The following is a 21009-nucleotide window of genomic DNA, read 5'->3' as shown; positions in this document are numbered from 1 at the left end:
TTCGAGCCTCTGGTGATTTCTCGTCTGATGATGATCTCTGATTCAAAGTAATTTTTTGTCTAATTCAGCTATAATTTCAATAGTGGTTGTTGGGCTCTGGATAGGCATATGTCAAGGGCCCCAAATCCTCACAGATTGTGGTGGAAACCATAGTCACTTTTGGTTAAGATGACAGTCCTGGCTTCTAGAGCAGATGTTCTGGGGTGCCAGTTTTTACATTCTAAATGTTTAACCCGTGGACACTGGCTCCTGCTCCAAGGTTCTTGTCAGTTGTCCTCGGGTTCTCTGTGGTAGCGCTGTTCTCTCTAGTGTGGGAATGACTACCGATCTTGGTACCTTCATCTTGGCAAAACACCTCACTTTTGTTACTAATGAGGCTGACGTTCAACATAACTCCTTTAACCTGATCTAGTTTGCGGGAAGCACATGCTTCAATATCCATCCCGGCAACATTCTTCAGTTCTAGCACCTTTGCCTGAGGTACAGAAGAAACACGTTTTTTTCCGGTCTAAATAACTTCAAAAGTTTTCCCAGAGCACAAATAAATACCCCTGATACCATCGCAAGTTGATGTGTCATCAAGTTTCTCGGAAACTTTATATTTATAAACTTGGGGATTGTTTGAAGGGAGAAGTCCTTAACATCATTCTTATTGGCAGATGGACCGTTATCGTATCAAGACGATATCGTATATTATCGTATCCTGTCCTAGGTTGGTGTTTGCTTGCTCAGTGAACTTAAGGACTGAACTATAAACGTGGGATTTTCACATCCTTTAAAAATGAAATGTCTCTGCCTCGCCAGATTGTTTCTTGTCGACAGGATACTATGGATGAGGGGAGGGTTTGGGGTGTGAAATCAACGGTCTGCTCCACAAGGAACATTGTGGCACGAACGCTTCTCCCACCTCTAATTACAACCATTGACAGCGTCATCTCTCCCGCACAAGGGAAGCTTAACTGGTAAATAGTGTCGGTTTGTTTAAGCTGTAGGGACATTATAATTTCAAAGCCTTCCGTCTCCACCAGGACAAGAGCCATTTAGCCTGGTATCCAAATAACGATCGAAGGTCGCTGCTTATCGAAACACACAAACACATACTATGATAAGGTGACTCCATCAGAAGGGTGCGAAGTGTGGATCATATTTCAGCTTCCATTTCCTTGTGCTCATACTCATTCCAAGCTTCATTCTTCACTAACCTGTAAGTAAGGATCACTTGAAGAGGCCATTCCAACTTTAGCGAAGTCGCCTATACCCGCCACTTGGAGGCCGGAATCGTGTAGGTCCCTGATGGTCTCCATCATAGCCGGTGGCTTCCTCACTATTAGGAAAGCCCTCAGGTTGGTGGAGTAGGCAATGGTCAGTATCATAGTGTACAGCCACAGGAACATGACCAAGATCTGAGTGCTGGCCATACGAGGAAGGGAAGCGTGAGCTTCACAGAAGTGCACGCCGAAGGCGTAGTAACAGCTGTAGCTGAGGGTCTGTAGACTGCTCATCTCATCACCACTGGGAAAAAGAGATACGTTTTGAAAATGTATTATATATTCTGTTAAATCTAATGAAAAAGTTATCCCTTTGAATTATCGTCATTCATACCATGGTAAGTTATAAGATATTTCTGAGCGCATATATAGTCATCTGTACATTCTTTGTATGTCGAAAGTTGCAGTTACGTACAAAAGTCCTCATCCTCTTTGACACTGTCATGTATAATTCGTCGAAAATAATCCCCCCTCTTGTCGATTGCTAAGCGTCGGGGACCTTTCCATGGTTTCCCCTGACTGCTTTGTATGCCCTGATTCAGCGCATTGGGAGCACTTTGCCTCTTGTGTACCATATTGCTATAATTCACTATTTCCAATGAACGATTCACGTCCTTTTTTGTTCATGCCCAGAGCCCTCAAAGCATCCTTCACTCCTTCTTTCCACCTTCTCTTTGGCTTCCCTTCTTGTTCCCTTCACTCAGCACACCCTTTTCCCTCTCTTGCATGTACAGTACCTTCCTTTTTCCACAACTCTCTTTCAACCTATCAATTCTAATTTGTTTACCCTTTTTCGAATTGCACGCTTTCCTCATATGTCTCACTTGCAACACATCCAACCTCTTTTATACTTTTTCATGTACGATCCATGCCATGCATCCATTCAACACCTATCTTTGTCCTCACAGATAGACCTCTCCACTCACTTCTTAATCCTATGGCTAACCTCATTTCCTATGATTCCACCCTCTACCATTTCCACTCCCAAACACTTAAAACACTTTACTTTCCCCGGCCCTCTCCAATCAAACTCACACTCCAACCTACAAGACTCTCTTTCAAGCTAAACTTAATAACTTTACTTTTATCAAAACATATCTCAACTTTTTCCTTCACACAATCTTCCAAACTCAAAAATCAGCTTCTGCAGTTTTTTACTCGAGTTTGTCATCAGAGCTTTGTCGTAAGCAAACAGCAAATGAATTAACTTCCAATCAATCTCCCCCCCCCCCCCAGCAACCAAACCCCAATAATTCCATCAGACCCACCTCTCTGTGTAAGACCCTTGTATTTACCTCCCTCACCACCTCATCTACAAACAGCTGAAATAGGCATAGTAACATCAAACAACTCTTCCACAGACCCACCTTCACTTAAAGCCACTCACCCTTCTCTCCTAATACTCGCACACGTTCCTTACTTTCTTGGTGAAAAAATTCTCACTGCTTCAACTAACTCTCTTCTTAAGCCATCTATTCGCAGCATCTTGCTGAAAGCATCTGTATCATCCTTCTCGAACACTTTCCAATTCAATAAAAGCCACATACAATTGTTTCTGTTTCTCTAAGTATTCTTCACGTAGTTCTTTCAAACAGGACATCAATCCCATACATTCTCTACCATTCCTGAAGCCAGATTGTTCTTCTTCAGTCTGAGGCTCTCTATGCTACCGTTCCCGTACATATCATACCGGGTACATTCAACAAATTTATACCTATCAAATTCGGATATTAACTTCTGTCCCACTTATCTTGATACAGTGGTACCATGAAAGCATTTAATCAAATATTAGGCACTTCAACATGGGCCATACATACCCTGTATCTTACTGAAACCTAATCAACCAACAGCAAAGTAAACTCCGTTCTTGAGATTCAGCTGCAGTTCCATCCATTCCGGCTACCTTGCCACACTTCGTCTTAAGCAAGGCTTTCACAACTTTTTCTCTTTCCACCAAACCAATTGCCATGACTCACTCATTTTGTATACCCCCTCAACCCGAATACACCACGTCTGCTATGTTCAATAATCCTTTAGAATATTCACTCCATCTCCTCTTCAACTGTTACCACTTTTTCATCTGTTCACTTCACTGATGCTTACACTTGTTCACTCATTCTCCTCTCTATTCACCCACTCCTAAAACATTTTGGAGCAAGGGGGAATGATTGTGCAAAATAGGGTGAGGCTGGGTGATATCTGTAGGCGGCTATGTATGTAACGCTATTCACTCATTGGTTGTAACGCAATGCTTGGGCGTGCAGCTGTGATACCTTGACTTGGAACATCAGTCACAGATCAACAACCACAAGACGGACACAACAACTCCACGCCCAAGTATCGTGTTACAACCAATGAGCACAGAGCGCTACATGTCCGTCCGCCTACAGGTATTACACAGCCTCACCCTTCCTCCCGCAGTCATTCCCACCTCCTCCACCGACCTTTCCATACGCTCATGAAGATGATTTGATGGAAATGAATGGAAACGTTTAGACAACCCTTGGCGGTATCTTACATAAACAACCTCGTTAGCCATGTAAATAGAGGTATTAGACAATTTGGAAAAAAAAAAAATCAAAGAATCTGATTAGAAAAATGAGTTATTTGGTGATTTTAACATATGTAGAATATATATGATCATATACCCCACCCTTCGCCACGCTGGATTAGCTGGACACAGTGCACTACAATGGGTGATCACACTTTGTAGACAACACGAACGCTTCCAGCGAAATGGAAAGGGGTAGACACAAAGCCCATTTCGAAGCCAAAAGGGTTTGAAAAGCCAAGACTCGTGTCCCAGTACGGATGAAAAAATGGTTACAACAGACTCAAGTGGAAGTCAGCCCTCCATACCATAACATTTTCGCATACACTGAAAACAGAGGCACAACGAACAACATAGTCAAGATACTCAGGTTTCATCCTGGACCCGAAGAAGGCCTTCGAATTGGCCAGACCGCTGGTGATGCAAGCAACGTTAGCTAATAAAGGCGTCCGAATGGATCCAGGGCTACCAAGTACAAATAGCAACAAGGGAACGCTTTTAGGAGTCACATCGACCTGCAGCCCTCAGCCCGACACCGTTCAATGTCCTATTGGAAAGCTTAGTGCAGCTTCCTTTCAGACTAGTTGCAACACTCCACTGCTTTGCGGATGACCTTCATCTCATAGTAAGAGAAGCACTCAAGTGTTTGAGACCCAGCTTGCGCTCGACCTCATTGAAACGAGTGCAATAGACTTGTTCCTCAAAATCAGCCCAGCCAAGTCAAGAGCGATGGTCCTCTGTACAGCTGCACCAAGTAAGATGCGCTCCATTCAGAGCAAACTAGTAACCTGGGTCGACACCCAGTAGTGTCATGGAGTGTGGCTCGACCAGGAGTTAACCTTCAAGCTGCAGTTAGAGTATCTCTGACACAAGGCCAAAAGCAAATAAAACATCTTGAAGTCACTCACCAGTCCAGTTGCAGGTGCCAGAGCTCACACCCGGAAAACACATTACACTGCCGTCATTAGATCTCTCTTAGCTTACAATATCACAACGCTGTCGGACTGAGGAATACAAACGGGTGAGCAAGCTGGAGGTCATCGAAAGAAAACGCCCTCTGACTCATGCTTGGTGTACCCATGTGGACCAAGATGTACAACTTACATATGGAGACTGAGCTGCTACGAGTCAGTCAGGTGATAGCCGGTCTCTTGGCCAAGATTTGCAGATCGGACCTGCCATCCTCCACCTTGAAGGCAGGGTGCGAAAAGCCACCTGGACCACACGACAGCTAACGCCGTTCAGCATATGCAGGCGACTTCAGACATCAGGACCACAGGGATAATGGAAGATGCTTGGAGCAACGGGTACACTGCACACCGAGGTTGCGTTCACCAGCAACCTTCGCAGTCAAACTCGGTCTTGAAGCCATGGCCACTGTGACGTCACCACAAGCAGCATTGTACAACACAGACGGTTCGTTGGACCAGACAGACTGATGGTAAACAGCGACCTTCCACACCCAGGGTAAGACTTCAAGAACACAGAAGTGAAATCAGTGACTTTGAACTTGGTACTCCGCGTGGCTGTGTACTTAGCTCCATCTTGTTCAGTGTCCTAAGTAACGCCCTTCTTCAGTTCATTCCCACATGCCAAATACTCTGTACTCAGATACGCTAACAGTACCATGATTAACACCTTTAGGCACAACAATGCACTCACTGATATCAACAATGTTGATATTAGATACCTGTGACAGTCCTTGTCTTGTCGTCTCTGCTGACATAACCTAAATCCTCAATAGACGTCCCCCTAAAAAAAGGGGTGTCATCAAAGACATTTACTTGAATAACGGGTGCTAGATAGTTTATATAAAAACTTACCAGTACCTTGGGTCACAAGTGAAGTCAGCCATAAGTGTTCGCGAGCACGTACCTAATAGAGTTATGTCATCTGAACTGATAAAGACTACATGTATGAAGAAGTACGCGAAGGTTTGGGTTAATTCTATAAAATGAATTTCTTGCCACCTTAAGGGATTTATTAATGATCCATAGGGGTAGAAATAAGTTCAAGTTTAGCGCATACAGAAAATCTATCAATGTATGGTCATATATCCATTATTACTCAGCTTAACATGACAAAATTGAATTATCATCATTCCAATCTATGTTTCTTGGGACATTACATATTTGCAGTTCAGAATTTATTGATGACTAGTTTGAGAAAAAATGTTCTATTTGATACAAGTTGTGGTATCCTATATCTTTTATTGAAAATCCCCTAAGTTGGCAAATAAGTCATTTTATAGAATTGAACCTAAACCTCCCTTTGACACCAAGAACCTTTTAGTTCTTCCTTTTACTGATAATTTCACTTTACTTTCTTCTTTTTAATTTTCCAAAAGAAGGAACAGAGAAGGGGGCCAGGTCAGGATATTCCGTCAAAGGCCCAGTTCTCTGTTCTTAACGCTACCTCGCTAACGCGGGAAATGGCGAATAGTTTGAAAGAAAGAAATATATATATATATATATATATATATATATATATATATATATATATATATATATATATATATGTATATATATATATATATATATATATATATATATATATATATATATATATATATATATATATATATATATATATATATATATATATATATATATATGTATATATATATATATATATATATATATATATATATATATATATATATATATATATATATATATATATATATATATATATATATATATATATATATATATACATATATATATATATATATATATATATATATATATATATATATATGTTCGGGAATGTCTTGGGAGTAAAGTCAGGGGTTAGTGAGAAGACAAGAGCAAGGGAAGAAGTAGCACTACTTCTGGAACAGGAGTTGTGGGTGTATGTGACTTATAAGAATGTAAGAAAGGAAATTCTAGATTAATATGGGTAAAACTGAAAGTTGATGGAGAGAGATGGGTGATTATTGGTGCATATGCACCTGGGCACGAAAAGAAAGATAATGAGAGGCAAGTGTTTTGGGAGGAGCTGAATGAGTGTGTTATTGGTTTTGATGCACAAGACCGGGTTATAGTGATGGGTGATTTGAATGCAAAGGTGAGTAATGTGGCAGTTGAGGGAATAATTGGTATACATGGGGTGTTCAGTGTTGTAAATGGAAATGGTGAAGAGCTTTTAGATTTATGTGCTGAAAAAGGAATGGTGATTGGGAATACCTTGTTTAAAAAGCGAGATATACAAAAGTATACGTATGTAAGTAGGAGAGATGGCCAGAGAGCGTTATTGGATTACGTGTTAATTGACATGCGGGCGAAAGAAAGACTTTTGGATGTTAATGTGCTGAGAGGTGCAACTGGAGGGATGTCTGATCATTATCTTGTGGAGGCGAAGGTGAAGATTTGTATGGGTTTTCAGAAAAGAAGAGAGAATCTGGCAGTGAAGAGGGTGGTAAGAGTAAGTGAGCTTGGGAAGGAGACTTGTGTGAGGAAGTACCAGGAGAGACTGAGTACAGAATGGAAAAAGGTGAGAATAAATGAGGTAAGGGGAGTGGGGGAGGAATGGGATGTATTTAGGGAAGCGGTGATGGCTTGCGCAAAAGATGCTTGCGGCATGAGAAGCGTGGGAGGAGGGTTGATTAGAAAAGGTAGTGAGTGGTGGAATGAAGAAGTAAGATTATTAGTGAAAGAGAAGAGAGAGGCATTTGAACGACTTTTTCAGGCAAAAAATGCAAAGGAGTGGGAGATGGATAAAAGAAAGAGACAGGAGGTCAAGAGAAAGGTGCAAGGGGTGAAAAAGAGGGCAAATGAGAGTTGGGGTGAGAGAGTATCTTTAAATTTTAGGGAGAATAAAAAGATGTTTTGCAAAGAGGTAAATAAAGTGCGCAAGACAAGGGAGCAAATGGGAACGTCAGTGAAGGGGGCTAATGGGGAAGTGATAACAAGTAGTGGTGATGTGAAAATAAGATGGAGTGAGTATTTTGAAGGTTTGTGGAATGTGTTTGATGATAGAGCGGCAGATATAGGGTGTTTTGGTCGAGGTGGTGTGCAAAGTGAGAGGGTTAGGGAAAATGATTTGGTAAACAGAGAAGAGGTAATAAAAGCTTTGCGGAAGATGAAAGCCGGTAAGGCAGCAGGTTTGAATGGTATTGCGGTGGAATTTATTAAAAAAGGGGGTGACTGTATTGTTGACTGGTTGGTAAGGTTATTTAATGTATGTATGATTCATGTTATAGGTGCCTGAGGATTGCCGGAATGCATGCATAGTGCCATTGTACAAAGGCAAAGGGGATAAGAGTGAGTGCTCAAATTACAAAGGTATAAGTTTGTTGAGTACTCCTGGTATATCATATGGGAGGGTATTGATTGAGAGGGTGAAGGCATGTACAGAGCATCAGATTGGGGAAGAGCAGTGTGGTTTCAGAAGTGGTAGAGGATATGTGGATCAGGTGTTTGCTTTGAAGAATGTATGTGAGAAATACTTAGAAAAGCAAATGGATTTGAATGTAGCATCTATGGATCTGGAGAAGGCATATGATAGAGTTGATAGAGATTCTCTGTGGAAGATACTAAGAATATATGGTGTGGGAGTCAAGTTGCTAGAAGCAGTGAAAAGTTTTTATCGAGGATGTCGAGGATGTACGGCATGTGTACGTGTAGGAAGAGAAGAAAGTGATTGGTTCTCAGTGAATGTAGGTTTGCGGCAGGGGTGTGTGATGTCTCCATGGTTGTTTAATTTGTTTATGGATGGGGTTGTTAGGGAGGTGAATGCAAGAGTTTTGGAAAGAGGGGCAAGGATGAAGTCTGTTGGGATGAGAGAGCTTGGAAAGTGAGTCAGTTTTTGTTCGTTGATGATACAGCGCTGGTGGCTGATTCATATGAGAAACTGCAGAAGCTGGTGACTGAGTTTTGCAAATTGTGTGAAAGAAAAAAGTTATGAGCAAATGTTAAAAAGAGGAAGGTATTAGGTAATGTAGGGTTGAGGGTCAAGTCAATTGGGAGGTAAGTTTGAATAGAGAAAAACTGGAGGAAGTAAAGTATTTTTATCTGGGAGTGGATCTGGCAGCGGATGGAACCATGGAATCGGAAGTGAATCATAGGGTGGGGGAGGGGGCGAAAATCCTGGGAGCCTTGAAGAATGTGTGGAAGTCGAGAACATTATCTCGGAAAGCAAAAATGGGTATGTTTGAAGGAATAGTTGTTCCAACATTGTTGTATGGTTGCGAAGCGTGGGCTATGGATAGAGTTGTGCGAAGGAGGGTGGATGTGCTGGAAATGAGATGTTTGAGGACAATTTGTGGTGTGAGGTGGTTTGATCGAGTAAGTAATGTAAGGGTAAGAGAGATGTGTGGAAATAAAAAGAGCGTGGTTGAGAGAGCAGAAGAGGGTGTTTTGAAAAGGTTTAGGCACATGGAGAGAAGGAGTGAGGAAAGATTGACCAAGACGATATATGTGTCAGAGGTGGAGGGAACGAGAAGTGGGAGACCAAATTGGAGGTGGAAGGATGGAGTGAAAAAGATTTTGAGTGATCGTGGCCTGAACATGCAGGAGGGTGAAAGGCGGGCAAGGAATAGAGTGAATTGGATGGATGTGGTATACCGGGGTCGACGCACTGTCAATGGATTGAATCAGAGCATGTGAAGCGTCTGGGGTAAACCAAGGAAAGTTCTGTGGGGCCTGGATGTGGAATGGGAGCTGTGGTTTCGGGTATTATTGCATGGCAGCTTGAGACAGAGTGAACGAATGGTGCCTTTGTTATCTTTTCCTAGCGCTACCTCGCACACATGAGGGGGAGGGGGATGTTATTCAATGTGTGGCGGGGTGGCGATGGGAATGAATAAAGGCAGAAAGTGTGAATTGTGTGCATGTGTATATATGTATATGTCTGTGTGTGTGTGTGTATATATGTGTAAGTTGGGGTGTATGGGTGTGTATGTTTGCGTTTAAGGGTGGTGTGTGTGTGTACATGTGTATGGGGGTGGGTTAGTCCATTTCTTTCGTATGCTTCCTTGCGCTACCTCACATATATATATATATATATATATATTTTTTTTTTTTTTTTTTTTTCTATACTTTGTCACTGTCTCCCGCGTTTGCGAGGTAGCGCAAGGAAACAGACGAAAGAAATGGCCCAACCCACCCCCATACACATGTATATACATACGTCCACACACGCAAATATACATACCTACACAGCTTTCCATGGTTTACCCCAGACGCTTCGCATGCCCTGGTTCAATCCACTGACAGCACGTCAACCCCGGTATACCACATCGATCCAATTCACTCTATTCCTTGCCCTCCTTTCACCCTCCTGCATGTTCAGGTCACGATCTCTCAAAATCTTTTACATTCCATCTTTCCACCTCCAATTTGGTCTCCCACTTCTCCTCGTTCCCTCCACCTCTGACACATATATCCTCTTGGTCAATCTTTCCTCACTCATTCTCTCCATGTGCCCAAACCATTTCAAAACACCCTCTTCTGCTCTCTCAACCACGCTCTTTTTATTTCCACACATCTCTCTTACCCTTACGTTACTTACTCGATCAAACCACCTCACACCACATATTGTCCTCAAACATCTCATTTCCAGCACATCCATCCTTCTGCGCACAACTCTATCCATAGCCCACGCCTCGCAACCATACAACATTGTTGGAACCACTATTCCTTCAAACATACCCATTTTTGCTTTCCGAGATAATGTTCTCGAATTCCACACATTCTTCAAGGCTCCCAGAATTCTCGCCCCCTACCCCACCCAATGATCCACTTCCGCTTCCATGGTTGAATCCGCTGCCAGATCCACTACCAGATATCTAAAACACTTTACTTCCTCCAGTTTTTCTCCATTCAAACTTACCTCCCAATTGACTTGACCCTCAACCCTACTGTACCTAATAACCTTGCTCTTATTCACATTTACTCTTAACTTTCTTCTTTCACACACTTTACAAAACTCAGTCACCAGCTTCTGCAGTTTCTCACATGAATGAGCCACCAGCGCTGTATCATCAAGGAACAACAACTGACTCACTTCCCAAGCTCTCTCATCCCCAACAGACTTCATACTTGCCCCTCTTTCCCAAACTCTTGCATTTACCTCCCTAACAACCCCATCCATAAACAAATTAAACAACCATGGAGACATCACACACCCCTGCCGCAAACCTACATTCACTGAGAACCAATCACTTTCCTCTCTTCCTACACGTACACATGCCTTACATCCTCGATAAAAACTTTTCACTGCTTCTAACAACTTGCCTCCCACACCATATATTCTTAATGCCTTCCACAGAGTATCTCTATCAACTCTATCATATGCCTTCTCCAGATCCATAAATGCTACATACAAAGCCATTTCTTTTTTAAGTATTTCTCACATACATTCTTCAAATCAAACACCTGATCCACACATCCTCTACCACTTCTGAAACCACACTGCTCTTCCCCAATCTGATGCTCTGTACATGCCTTCACCCTCTCAATCAATACCCTCCCATATAATTTCTCAGGAATACTTAACAAACTTATACCTCTGTAATTTGAGCACTCACTCTTATCCCCTTTGCCTTTGTACAATGGCACTATGCACGCATTCCGCCAATCCTCAGGCAACTCACCATCGGTCATACATACATTAAATAACCTTACCAACCAGTCAACAATACAGTCACCCCTTTTTTAATAAATTCCACTGGAATACCATCCAAACCTGCTGCCTTGCCGGCTTTCATCTTCCGCAAAGCTTGTACTACCTCTTCTCTGTTTACCAAATCATTTTCCCTAACCCTCTCACTTTGCATACCACCTCGACCAAAACACCCTATATCTGCCACTCTATCATCAAACACATTCAACAAACCTTCAAAATACTCACTCCATCTCCTTCTCACATCACCACTTGTTATCACCTTCCTATTTGCGCCCTTCACTGAAGTTCCCATTTGCTCCCTTGTCTTACGCACTTTATTTACCTCCTTCCAGAACATCTTTTTATTCTCCCTAAAATTTAATGATACTCTCTCACCCCAACTCTCATTTGCCCTCTTTTTCACTTCTTACACCTTTCTCTTGACCTCCTATCTCTTTCTTTTATACATCTCCCACTCAATTGCATATTTCCCAGCAAATATATATATATATATATATATATATATATATATATATATATATATATATATATATATATATATATATATATATATATATATATATATATATATATCTATTTTGCTTTGTCGCTGTCTCCCGCGTTTGCGAGGTAGCACAAGGAAACAGACGAAAGAAATGGCCCAACCCACCCCCATACACAATGTATACACACACACGTCCCTACACGCAAATAGACATACCTATACATCTCAATGTACACATATATATACATACACAGACACATACATATATACCCATGCACACAATTCGCATTGTCTGCCCCCATTCACTCCCATCGCCACCTCGCCACACATGGAATACCATCCCCCTCCCTCCTCATGTGTGCGAGGTAGCACTAGGAAAAGACAACAAAGGCCCCATTCGTTCACACTCAGTCTCTAGCTGCCACGCAATAATGCCCGAAACCAAAGCTCCCTCTCCACATCCAGGCCCCACACAACTTTCCATGGTTTATCCCAAAAGCTTCACATGCCCTGATTCAATCCACTGACAACATATCAACCACGGTATACCACATCGATCCAATTCACTCTATTCCTTGCCCTCCTTTCACCCTCCTGCATGTTCAGGCCCCGATCATACAAAATCTTTTTCACTCCATCTTTCCACCTCCAATTTGGTCTCCCAGTTCTCCTCGTTCCCTCCACCTCCGACAATATTTCCTCACTTATTCTCTCCATGTGCCCAAACCATTTCAAAACACCCTCTTCTCTTCTTTTAACCACGCTCTTTTTATTTCCACACATCTCTCTTACCCTTACATTACTTACTCGATCAAACCACCTCACACCACACATTGTCCTCAAACATCTCATTTCCAGCACATCCACCTCCTGCGCACAACTCTATCCATAGCCCACGCCTCGCAACCATACAACATTGTTGGAACCACTATTCCTTCAAACATACCCATTTTTGCTTTCCGAGATAATGTTCTCGACTTCCACACATTCTTCAAGGCTCCCAGGATTTTCACCCCCTCCCCCACCCTATGATTCACTTCCGCTTCCATGGTTCCATTCGCTACCAGATCCACTCCCAGATATCTAAAATACTTTACTTCCTCCAGTTTTTCTCTATTCAAACTTACCTCCCAATTGACTTGACCCTCAACCCTACATTACCTAATACCTTGCTCTTATTCACATTTACTCTTAACATATATTCTTAATATCTTCCACAGAGCATCTCTATCAACTCTATCATATGCCTTCTCCAGATCCATAAATGCTACATACAAATCCATTTGCTTTTCTAATTATTTCTCACATACATTCTTCAAAGCAAACATCTGATCCACACATCCTCTACCACTTCTGAAACTACACTGCTCTTCCCCAGTCTGATGCTCTGTACATACCTTAATCCTCTCAATCAATACCCTCCCATATAATTTACCAGGAATACTCAACAAACTTATACCTCTGTACTTTGTGCACTCACTCTTATCCCCTTTTGATTTGTACAATGGCACTATGCACGCATTCCGCCAATCCTCAGGCACCTCACCATGAATCATACATACATTAAATAATCTTACCAACCAGTCAACAATACAGTCACCCCCTTTTTTAATAAATTCCATTGCAATACCATCCAAAACTGCTGTATTGCCGGCTTTCATCTCCCGCAAAACTTTTAGCTACCTACGTATGTAAGTAGGAGAGATGTCCAGAAATTAATTGATAGGCGTGCGAAAGAGAGACTTTTGGATGTTAATGTGCTGAGAGGTGCAACTAGAGGATGTCTGATCATTATGTTGTGGAGGCGAAGGTGAAGATTTCTAGAGGTTTTCAGAAAAGAAGAGAGAATGTTGGAGTGAAGAGATTGGTGAGAGTAAGTGAGCTTGGGAAGGAGACTTGTGTGAGGAAGTACCAGGAGAGACTTAGTACAGAATGGAAAAAGGTGAGAACAAAGGAGGTAAGGGGAGTGGGGGAGGAATGGGATGTATTTAGGGATACAGTGGTGGCTTGCGCAAAAGATGCTTGTGGCATGAGGAGTGTGGGAGGTGGGCAGATTGGAAAGGGTATTGAGTGATGGGATAAGGAAGTAAGATTATTGATGAAAGAGGAGAGAGAGGCATTTGGACGATCTTTGCAGCGAAATAATGCAAATGATTGGGATATGTATAAAAGAAAGAGGCACGAGGTCAAGAGAAACGTGCAACAGGCGAAAAAGAGGGCAAATGAGAGTTGGGGTGAGAAAGTATCATTAAATTATAGGGATTATGAAAAGATGTTTGGGAAGGAGTTAAATATAACGCGTAAGACAAGGGATGAATGGGAACTTCAGTGAAAGGGGCTAATGGGGAGGTGATAACAAGTAGTGGTGATGGTAGTAGATGGAGTGAGTATTTCTAAGGCTTGTTGAATATGTTTGATGATAGAGTGGCAGATATAGGGTGTTTTGGTCGAGGTGGTGTGCAAAGTGAGGGGGTTGAGGAAAATTATTTGGTAAACAGAGAAGAGGTAGTAAGAGTTTAGTAGAAGATGAAAGCTGGCAAGGCAGTGGGTTTGGATGGTATTGCAGTGGAATTTATTAAAAAAAGGGGGGTAACTCTATTGTTGACTCGTTGATAAGGTTATTTAATGTATGTATGATTCATTGTGAGGTGCCTGAGGATTGGCGGAATGCTTGCATAGTGCCATTGTACAAAGGCAAAGGGGACAAAGGTGAGTGCTCAAATTACAGAGGTACAAGTTTGTTGAGTATTCCTGGGAGATGATAAGGGAGGGTATTGACTGAGAGGGTGAAGGCATGTACAGAGCATCAGATTGGGGAAGAGCAGTGTGGTTTCAGAAGTGGTAGAGGATGCGTGGATCAGGTGTTGGATTTGTATGTAACATTTATGGATCTGGAGAAGGCATATGACAGAGTTTATAGAGATGCTCTGTGGAAGGTATTAAGACTATATGGTGTTGGCGGCAAGTTGTTAGAAGCAGTGAAAAGTTTTTATCGAGGATGCTAGGCATGTGTACGTGTGGGAAGACAGGAAAGTGATTGGTTCTCAGTGAATGTAGGTTTACGGCATGGGTGTGTCGATGTCTCGATGTTTGTTTGATTTGTTTATGGATGGGGTTGTTACGGAGGTGAATGCAAGAGTTTTGGAAAGAGGGGCAAGTATGCAGTCTGTTGTGGATGAGAGAGCTTACGAAGTGAGTCAGTTGTTGTTTGCTGATGATACAGCACTGATCGCTGATTCATGTGAGAAACTGCAGAAGCTGGTGACTGAGCTTGGGAAAGTGTGTGAAAGAAGAAAGTTGAGAGTAAATGCGATTAAGAGCAAGGTTTCTAGGTACAGTAGGGTTGAGGGCCAAGTCAATTGAGAGACATTTTTGAATGAAAAAAACTGGAGGAAGTGAATTCTTTCAGATATCTGGGAGTGGATTTGGCAGCGGATGGAACCATGGAAGCGGAAGTGAATCATAGAGTGGGGATGGGGGCGAGAATGTGTGGAAGTCGAAAGCATTATCTCGAAAAGCAAAAATTGGTATGTTTGATGGAATACTGGTTTCAACAATGTTATATGGTTGCGAGGCGTGGGCTATGGACAGAGTTGTTCGGAGGAGGGTGGATGTGCTGGAAATGAAATGTGTGAGGATAATATGTGGTGTAAGCTGGTTTGATCGAGTAAGGAATGATTTGGTAAGAGATGATGTGTGTTAATAAAAAGAGTGTGGTTGAGAGAGCAGAAGAGGGTGTTTTGAAATGGTTTGGTCACATTGAGAGAATGAGTGAGGAAATATTGACCAAGCGGATATACGTGTCACAGGTGGAAGGAACGAGAGAAGTGGGAGACCAAAATGAAGGTGGAATGAGGGAGTGAAGAAGATTTTGAGTGATCGGGTCCTGAACATGCATGAGGGTGAAAGGCGTTCAAGGAATAGAGTGAATTAGAACGATGTGGTATACCGGGGTCGACGTGCTGTCAATGGATTGAAGCAAGGGCAAGTGAAGCGTCTGTGAAAAGTTCTGTGGGGCCTGGATGTGGAAAGCGAGCTGTGATTTCGGTGCATTATGACATGACCCCTAGAGCCGGAGTGTGAGCGAATGGGGCCTTTGTTGTATTTTCCTAGCGCTACCACGCACACATGAGGGGGGAGGGGGTTGTTGTTTCATGTGAGGCGAGGTGGCGATGGGAATGAATAGAGGAAGACAGTATGAATTATGTACATGTGTATATATGTACATGTCTGTGTGTGTATATATATGTATAAGTTGAGATGTAAAGGTATGTATATTTGTGTGTGTGGACGTGTATGTATATATCTGTGTATGTGGGTGGGTTGGGCCATTCTTTCGTCTGTTTCCTTGCGCTACCTCGCTAACGCGGAAGAGAGCGACAAAACAAAATAAATATATAAGTAAATAAATATAAATAGATATATTTACATATATATATATACATATATATTTATATATATATATATATATATATATATATATATATATATATATATATATATATATATATATATATATATATATATATATATATATATATATATATATATATATATATATATATATATATATATATATATATATATATATAGAAGGCGACTAGAGGGGACGGGAGCGGGGGGCCAGAAATCCTCCCCTCCTTGTATTTTTTTAACTTTCTAAAATGGGAAACAGAAGAAGGAGTCACGCGGGGAGTGCTCATCCTCCTCGAAGGCTTAGACTGGGGTGTCTAAATGTGTGTGAATGTAACCAAGATATGAAAAAAGGAGAGATAGGTAGTATGTTTGAGGAAAGGAACCTGGATGTTTTGGCTCTGAGTGAAACGAAGCTCAAGGGTAAAGGGGAAGAGTGGTTTGGAAATGTCTTGGGAGTAAAGTCTGGGGTTAGTGAGAGGACAAGAGCAAGGGAAGGAGTAGCAGTACTCCTGAAACAGGAGTTGTGGGAGTATGTGATAGAATGTAAGAAAGTATATTCTCGATTAATATGGGTAAAACTGAAAGTTGATGGAGAGAGAGGGGTGATTATTGGTGCATATGCACCTGGGCATGAGAAGAAAGATCATGAGAGGCAAGTGTTTTTGGAGCAGCTGAATGAGTGTGTTAGTGGTTTTGATGCACGAGACTGGGTTATAGTGATGGGTGATTTGAATGCAAAGGTGAGTAATGTGGCAGTTGAGGGAATAATTGGTATACATGGGGTGTTGAGTGTTGTAAATGGAAATGGTGAAGAGCTTGTAGATTTATGTGCTGAAAAAGGACTGGTGATTGGGAATACCTGGTTTAAAAAGAGAGATATACATAAGTATACGTATGTAAGTAGGAGAGATGGCCAGAGAGCGTTATTGGATTACGTCTTAATTGACAGGCGCGCGAAAGAGAGACTTTTGGATGTTAATGTGCTGAGAGGTGCAACTGGAGGGATGTCTGATCATTATCTTGTGGAAGCTAATGTGAAGATTTGTATGGGATTTCAGAAAAGAAGAGTGAATTTTGGGGTGAAGAGGGTGGTGAGAGTAAGTGAGCTTGGGAAGGAGACTTGTGTGAGGAAGTACCAGGAGAGACTGAGTACAGAATGAAAAAAGGTGAGAACAATGGAAGGAAGGGTAGTGGGGGAGGATTGGGATGTATTTAGGGAATCAGTGATGGATTGCGCAAAAGATGCTTGTGGCATGAGAAGAGTGGGAGGTGGGTTGATTAGAAAGGGTAGTGAGTGGTGGGATGAAGAAGTAAGAGTATTAGTGAAAGAGAAGAGAGAGGCGCAAATGGGGAGGTGATAACAAGTAGTGGTGATGTGAGTAGGAGATGGAGTGAGTATTTTGAAGGTTTGTTGAATGTGTTTGATGATAGAGTGGCAGATATAGGGTGTTTTGGTCGAGGTGGTGTTCAAAGTGAGAGGGTTAGGGAAAATGATTTGGTAAACAGAGAAGAGGTAGTAAAAGCTTTGCGGAACATGAAAGCCGGCAAGGCAGCAGGTTTGGATGGTATTGCAGTGGAATTTATTAAAAAAGGGGGTGACTTTATTACTGACTGGTTGGTAAGGTTATTTATTGTATGTATGACTCATAGTGAGGTGCCTGAGGATTGGCGGAATTCCTGCATAGTGCCATTGTACAAAGGCAAAGGGGATAAGAGTGAGTGCTCAAATTACAGAGGTATAAGTTTCTTGAGTATTCCTGGTAAATTATATGGGAGGGTATTGATTGAGAGGGTGAAGGCATGTACAGAGCATCAGATTGGGGAAGAGCAGTGTGGTTTCAGAAGTGGTAGAGGATGTGTGGATCAGGAGTTTGCTTTGAAGAATGTATGTGAGAAATACTTAGAAAAGCAAATGGATTTGTATGTAGCGTTTATGGATCTGGAGAAGGCATATGATAGAGTTGATAGAGATGCTCTGTGGAAGGTATTAAGAATATATGGTATGGGAGGCAAGTTGCTAGAAGCAGTGAAAAGTCTTTATCGAGGATGTAAGGCATGTGTACGTGTAGGAAGAGAGGAAAGTGATTGGTTCTCAGTGAATGTAGGTTTGCGGCAGGGGTGTGTGATGTCTCCAAGGTTGTTAAATTTGTTCATGGATGGGGTTGTTAGGGAGGTGAATGCAAGAGTTTTTGAAAGAGGGGCAAGTATGAAGTCTGTTGGGCATGAGAGAGCATGGGAAGTGAGTCAGTTGTTGTTCACTGATGATACAGCGCTGGTGGCTGATTCATGTGAGAAACTGCAGAAGCTGGTGACTGAATTTGGTAAAGTGTGTGAAAGAAGAAAGTTAAGAGTAAATGTGAATAAGAGCAAGGTTATTAGGTACAGTAGGGTTGAAGGACAAGTCAATTGGGATTTAAGTTTGAATGGAGAAAAACTGAAGGAAGTAAAGTGTTTTAGATATCTGGGAGTGGATCTGGCAGCGGATGGAACCATGGAAGCGGAAGTGGATCATAGGGTGGGGGAGGGGGCGAAAATCCTGGGAGCCTTGAAGAATGTGTGGAAGTCGAGAACACTATCTCGGAAAGCAAAAATGGGTATGTTTGAAGGAATAGTGGTTACAACAATGTTGTATGATTGCGAGGCGTGGGCTATGGATAGAGTTGTGCGCAGGAGGATGGATGTGCTGGAAATGAGATGTTTGAGGACAATGTGTGGTGTGCGGTGGTTTGATCGAGTAAGTAAGGTAAGGGTAAGAGAGATAAGGGTAAGATAGATGTGTGGAAATAAAAAGAGCATGGTTGAGAGAGGAGAAGAGGGTGTTTTGAAATGGTTTGGGCACATGGAGAGAATGAGTGAGGAAAGATTGACCATGAGGATATATGTGTCGGAGGTGGAGGGAACGAGGAGAAGTTGGAGACCAAATTGGAGGTGGAAAGATGTAGTGAAAAAGATTTTGTGTGATCGGGGCCTGAACATGCAGGAGGGTGAAAGGAGGGCAAGGAAAAGAGTGAATTGGATCGATGTGGTATATCGGGGTTGACCTGCTGTCAGTGGATTGAATCTTGGCATGTGAAGCGTCTGGGGTAAACCATGGAAAGCTGTGTAGGTATGTATATTTGCGTGTGTGACGTATGTATATACATGTGTATGGGGGTGGGTTGGGCCATTTCTTTCGTCTGTTTCCTTGCGCTGCCTCGCAAACGCCGGAGACAGCGACGAAGCAAAAAAAAAGAAAAAATATATATAAATATATATATATATATATATATATATATATATATATATATATATATATATATATATATATATATATATATATATATATATATATGTATATATATATATATATATATATATGAATATATATATATATATATATATATATATATATATATATATATATATATATATATATATATATATATATATATATATATATATATATATATATATATATATATGAATATATATATATATATATATATATATATATATATATATATATATATATATATATATATATATATATATATATATATATATATATATATATATATATATATATATATATATATATATATATATATATATATATATATATATATATATATATATATATATATATATATATATTCACTGAGAACCAATCACTTTCCTCTCTTCCTACACGTACACATGCCTTACATTCTCGATAAAAACTTTTCACTGCTTCTAACAACTTTCCTCCCACACCATATATTCTTAATACCTTCCACAGAGCATCTCTATCAACTCTATCATATGCCTTCTCCAGATCCATAAATGCTACATACAAATCCATTTGCTTTTCTAAGTATTTCTCACATACATTCTTCAAAGCAAACACCTGATCCACACATCCTCTACCACTTCTGAAACCACACTGCTCTTCCCCAATCTGATGCTCTGTACATGCCTTCACCCTCTCAATCAATACCCTCCCATATAATTTACCAAGAATACTCAACAAACTTATACCTCTGTAATTTGAGCACTCACTGTTATCCCCTTTGCCTTTGTACAATGGCACTATGCACGCATTCCGCCAATCCTCAGGCACCTCACCATGAGTCATACATTCCTTTAAATAACCTTACCAACCAGTCAACAATACAGTCACCCCCTTTTTTAATAAATTCCACTGCAATACCATCCAAACCTGCTGCCTTGCCGGCTTTCATCTTCCGCAAAGCTTTCACTACCTCTTCTCTGTTTACCAAATCATTTTCCCTAACCCTCTCACTTTGCACACCACCTCGACCAAAACACCCTATATCTGTCACTCTATCATCAAACACATTCAACAAACCTTCAAAATACTCACTCCATCTCGTTCTCACATCACCACTACTTGTTATCACCTCCCCATTTGCGCCCTTCACTGAAGTTCCCATTTGCTCCCTTGTCTTACGCACTTTATTTACCTCCTTCTAGAACATCTTTTTATTCTCCCTAAAATTTAATGATACTCTCTCACCCCAACTCTCATTTGCCCATTTTTTCACCTCTTGCACCTTTCTCTTGACCTCCTGTCTCTTTCTTTTATACATCTCCCACTCAATTGCATTTTTTCCCTGCAAAAATCATCCAAATGCCTCTCTCTTCTCTTTTACTAATACTCTTACTTCTTCATCCCACCACTC

General features: G+C 41.3%; 1 protein-coding gene across 1 annotated transcript in view; it reads right to left on the bottom strand.

Annotated features, from left to right (window-relative positions):
* LOC139747131 (ionotropic receptor 21a-like) overlaps nt 1-21009 on the bottom strand; it is a 199244-nt gene that overhangs the window by 9236 nt on the left and 168999 nt on the right. The window contains exon 6 of the mRNA XM_071659047.1: nt 1203-1512. Within this exon, the coding sequence (XP_071515148.1) occupies nt 1203-1512 (310 nt within the window). The remainder of the gene's footprint in view (nt 1-1202; nt 1513-21009) is intronic.

The sequence above is a fragment of the Panulirus ornatus genome, chromosome 67 (assembly GCF_036320965.1).
Source record: "Panulirus ornatus isolate Po-2019 chromosome 67, ASM3632096v1, whole genome shotgun sequence".
Taxonomy (NCBI): domain Eukaryota; kingdom Metazoa; phylum Arthropoda; class Malacostraca; order Decapoda; family Palinuridae; genus Panulirus; species Panulirus ornatus.
The sequence above is the reverse complement of the archived record's forward strand: the minus strand, read 5'-3'. Positions and strand labels throughout refer to the sequence as shown.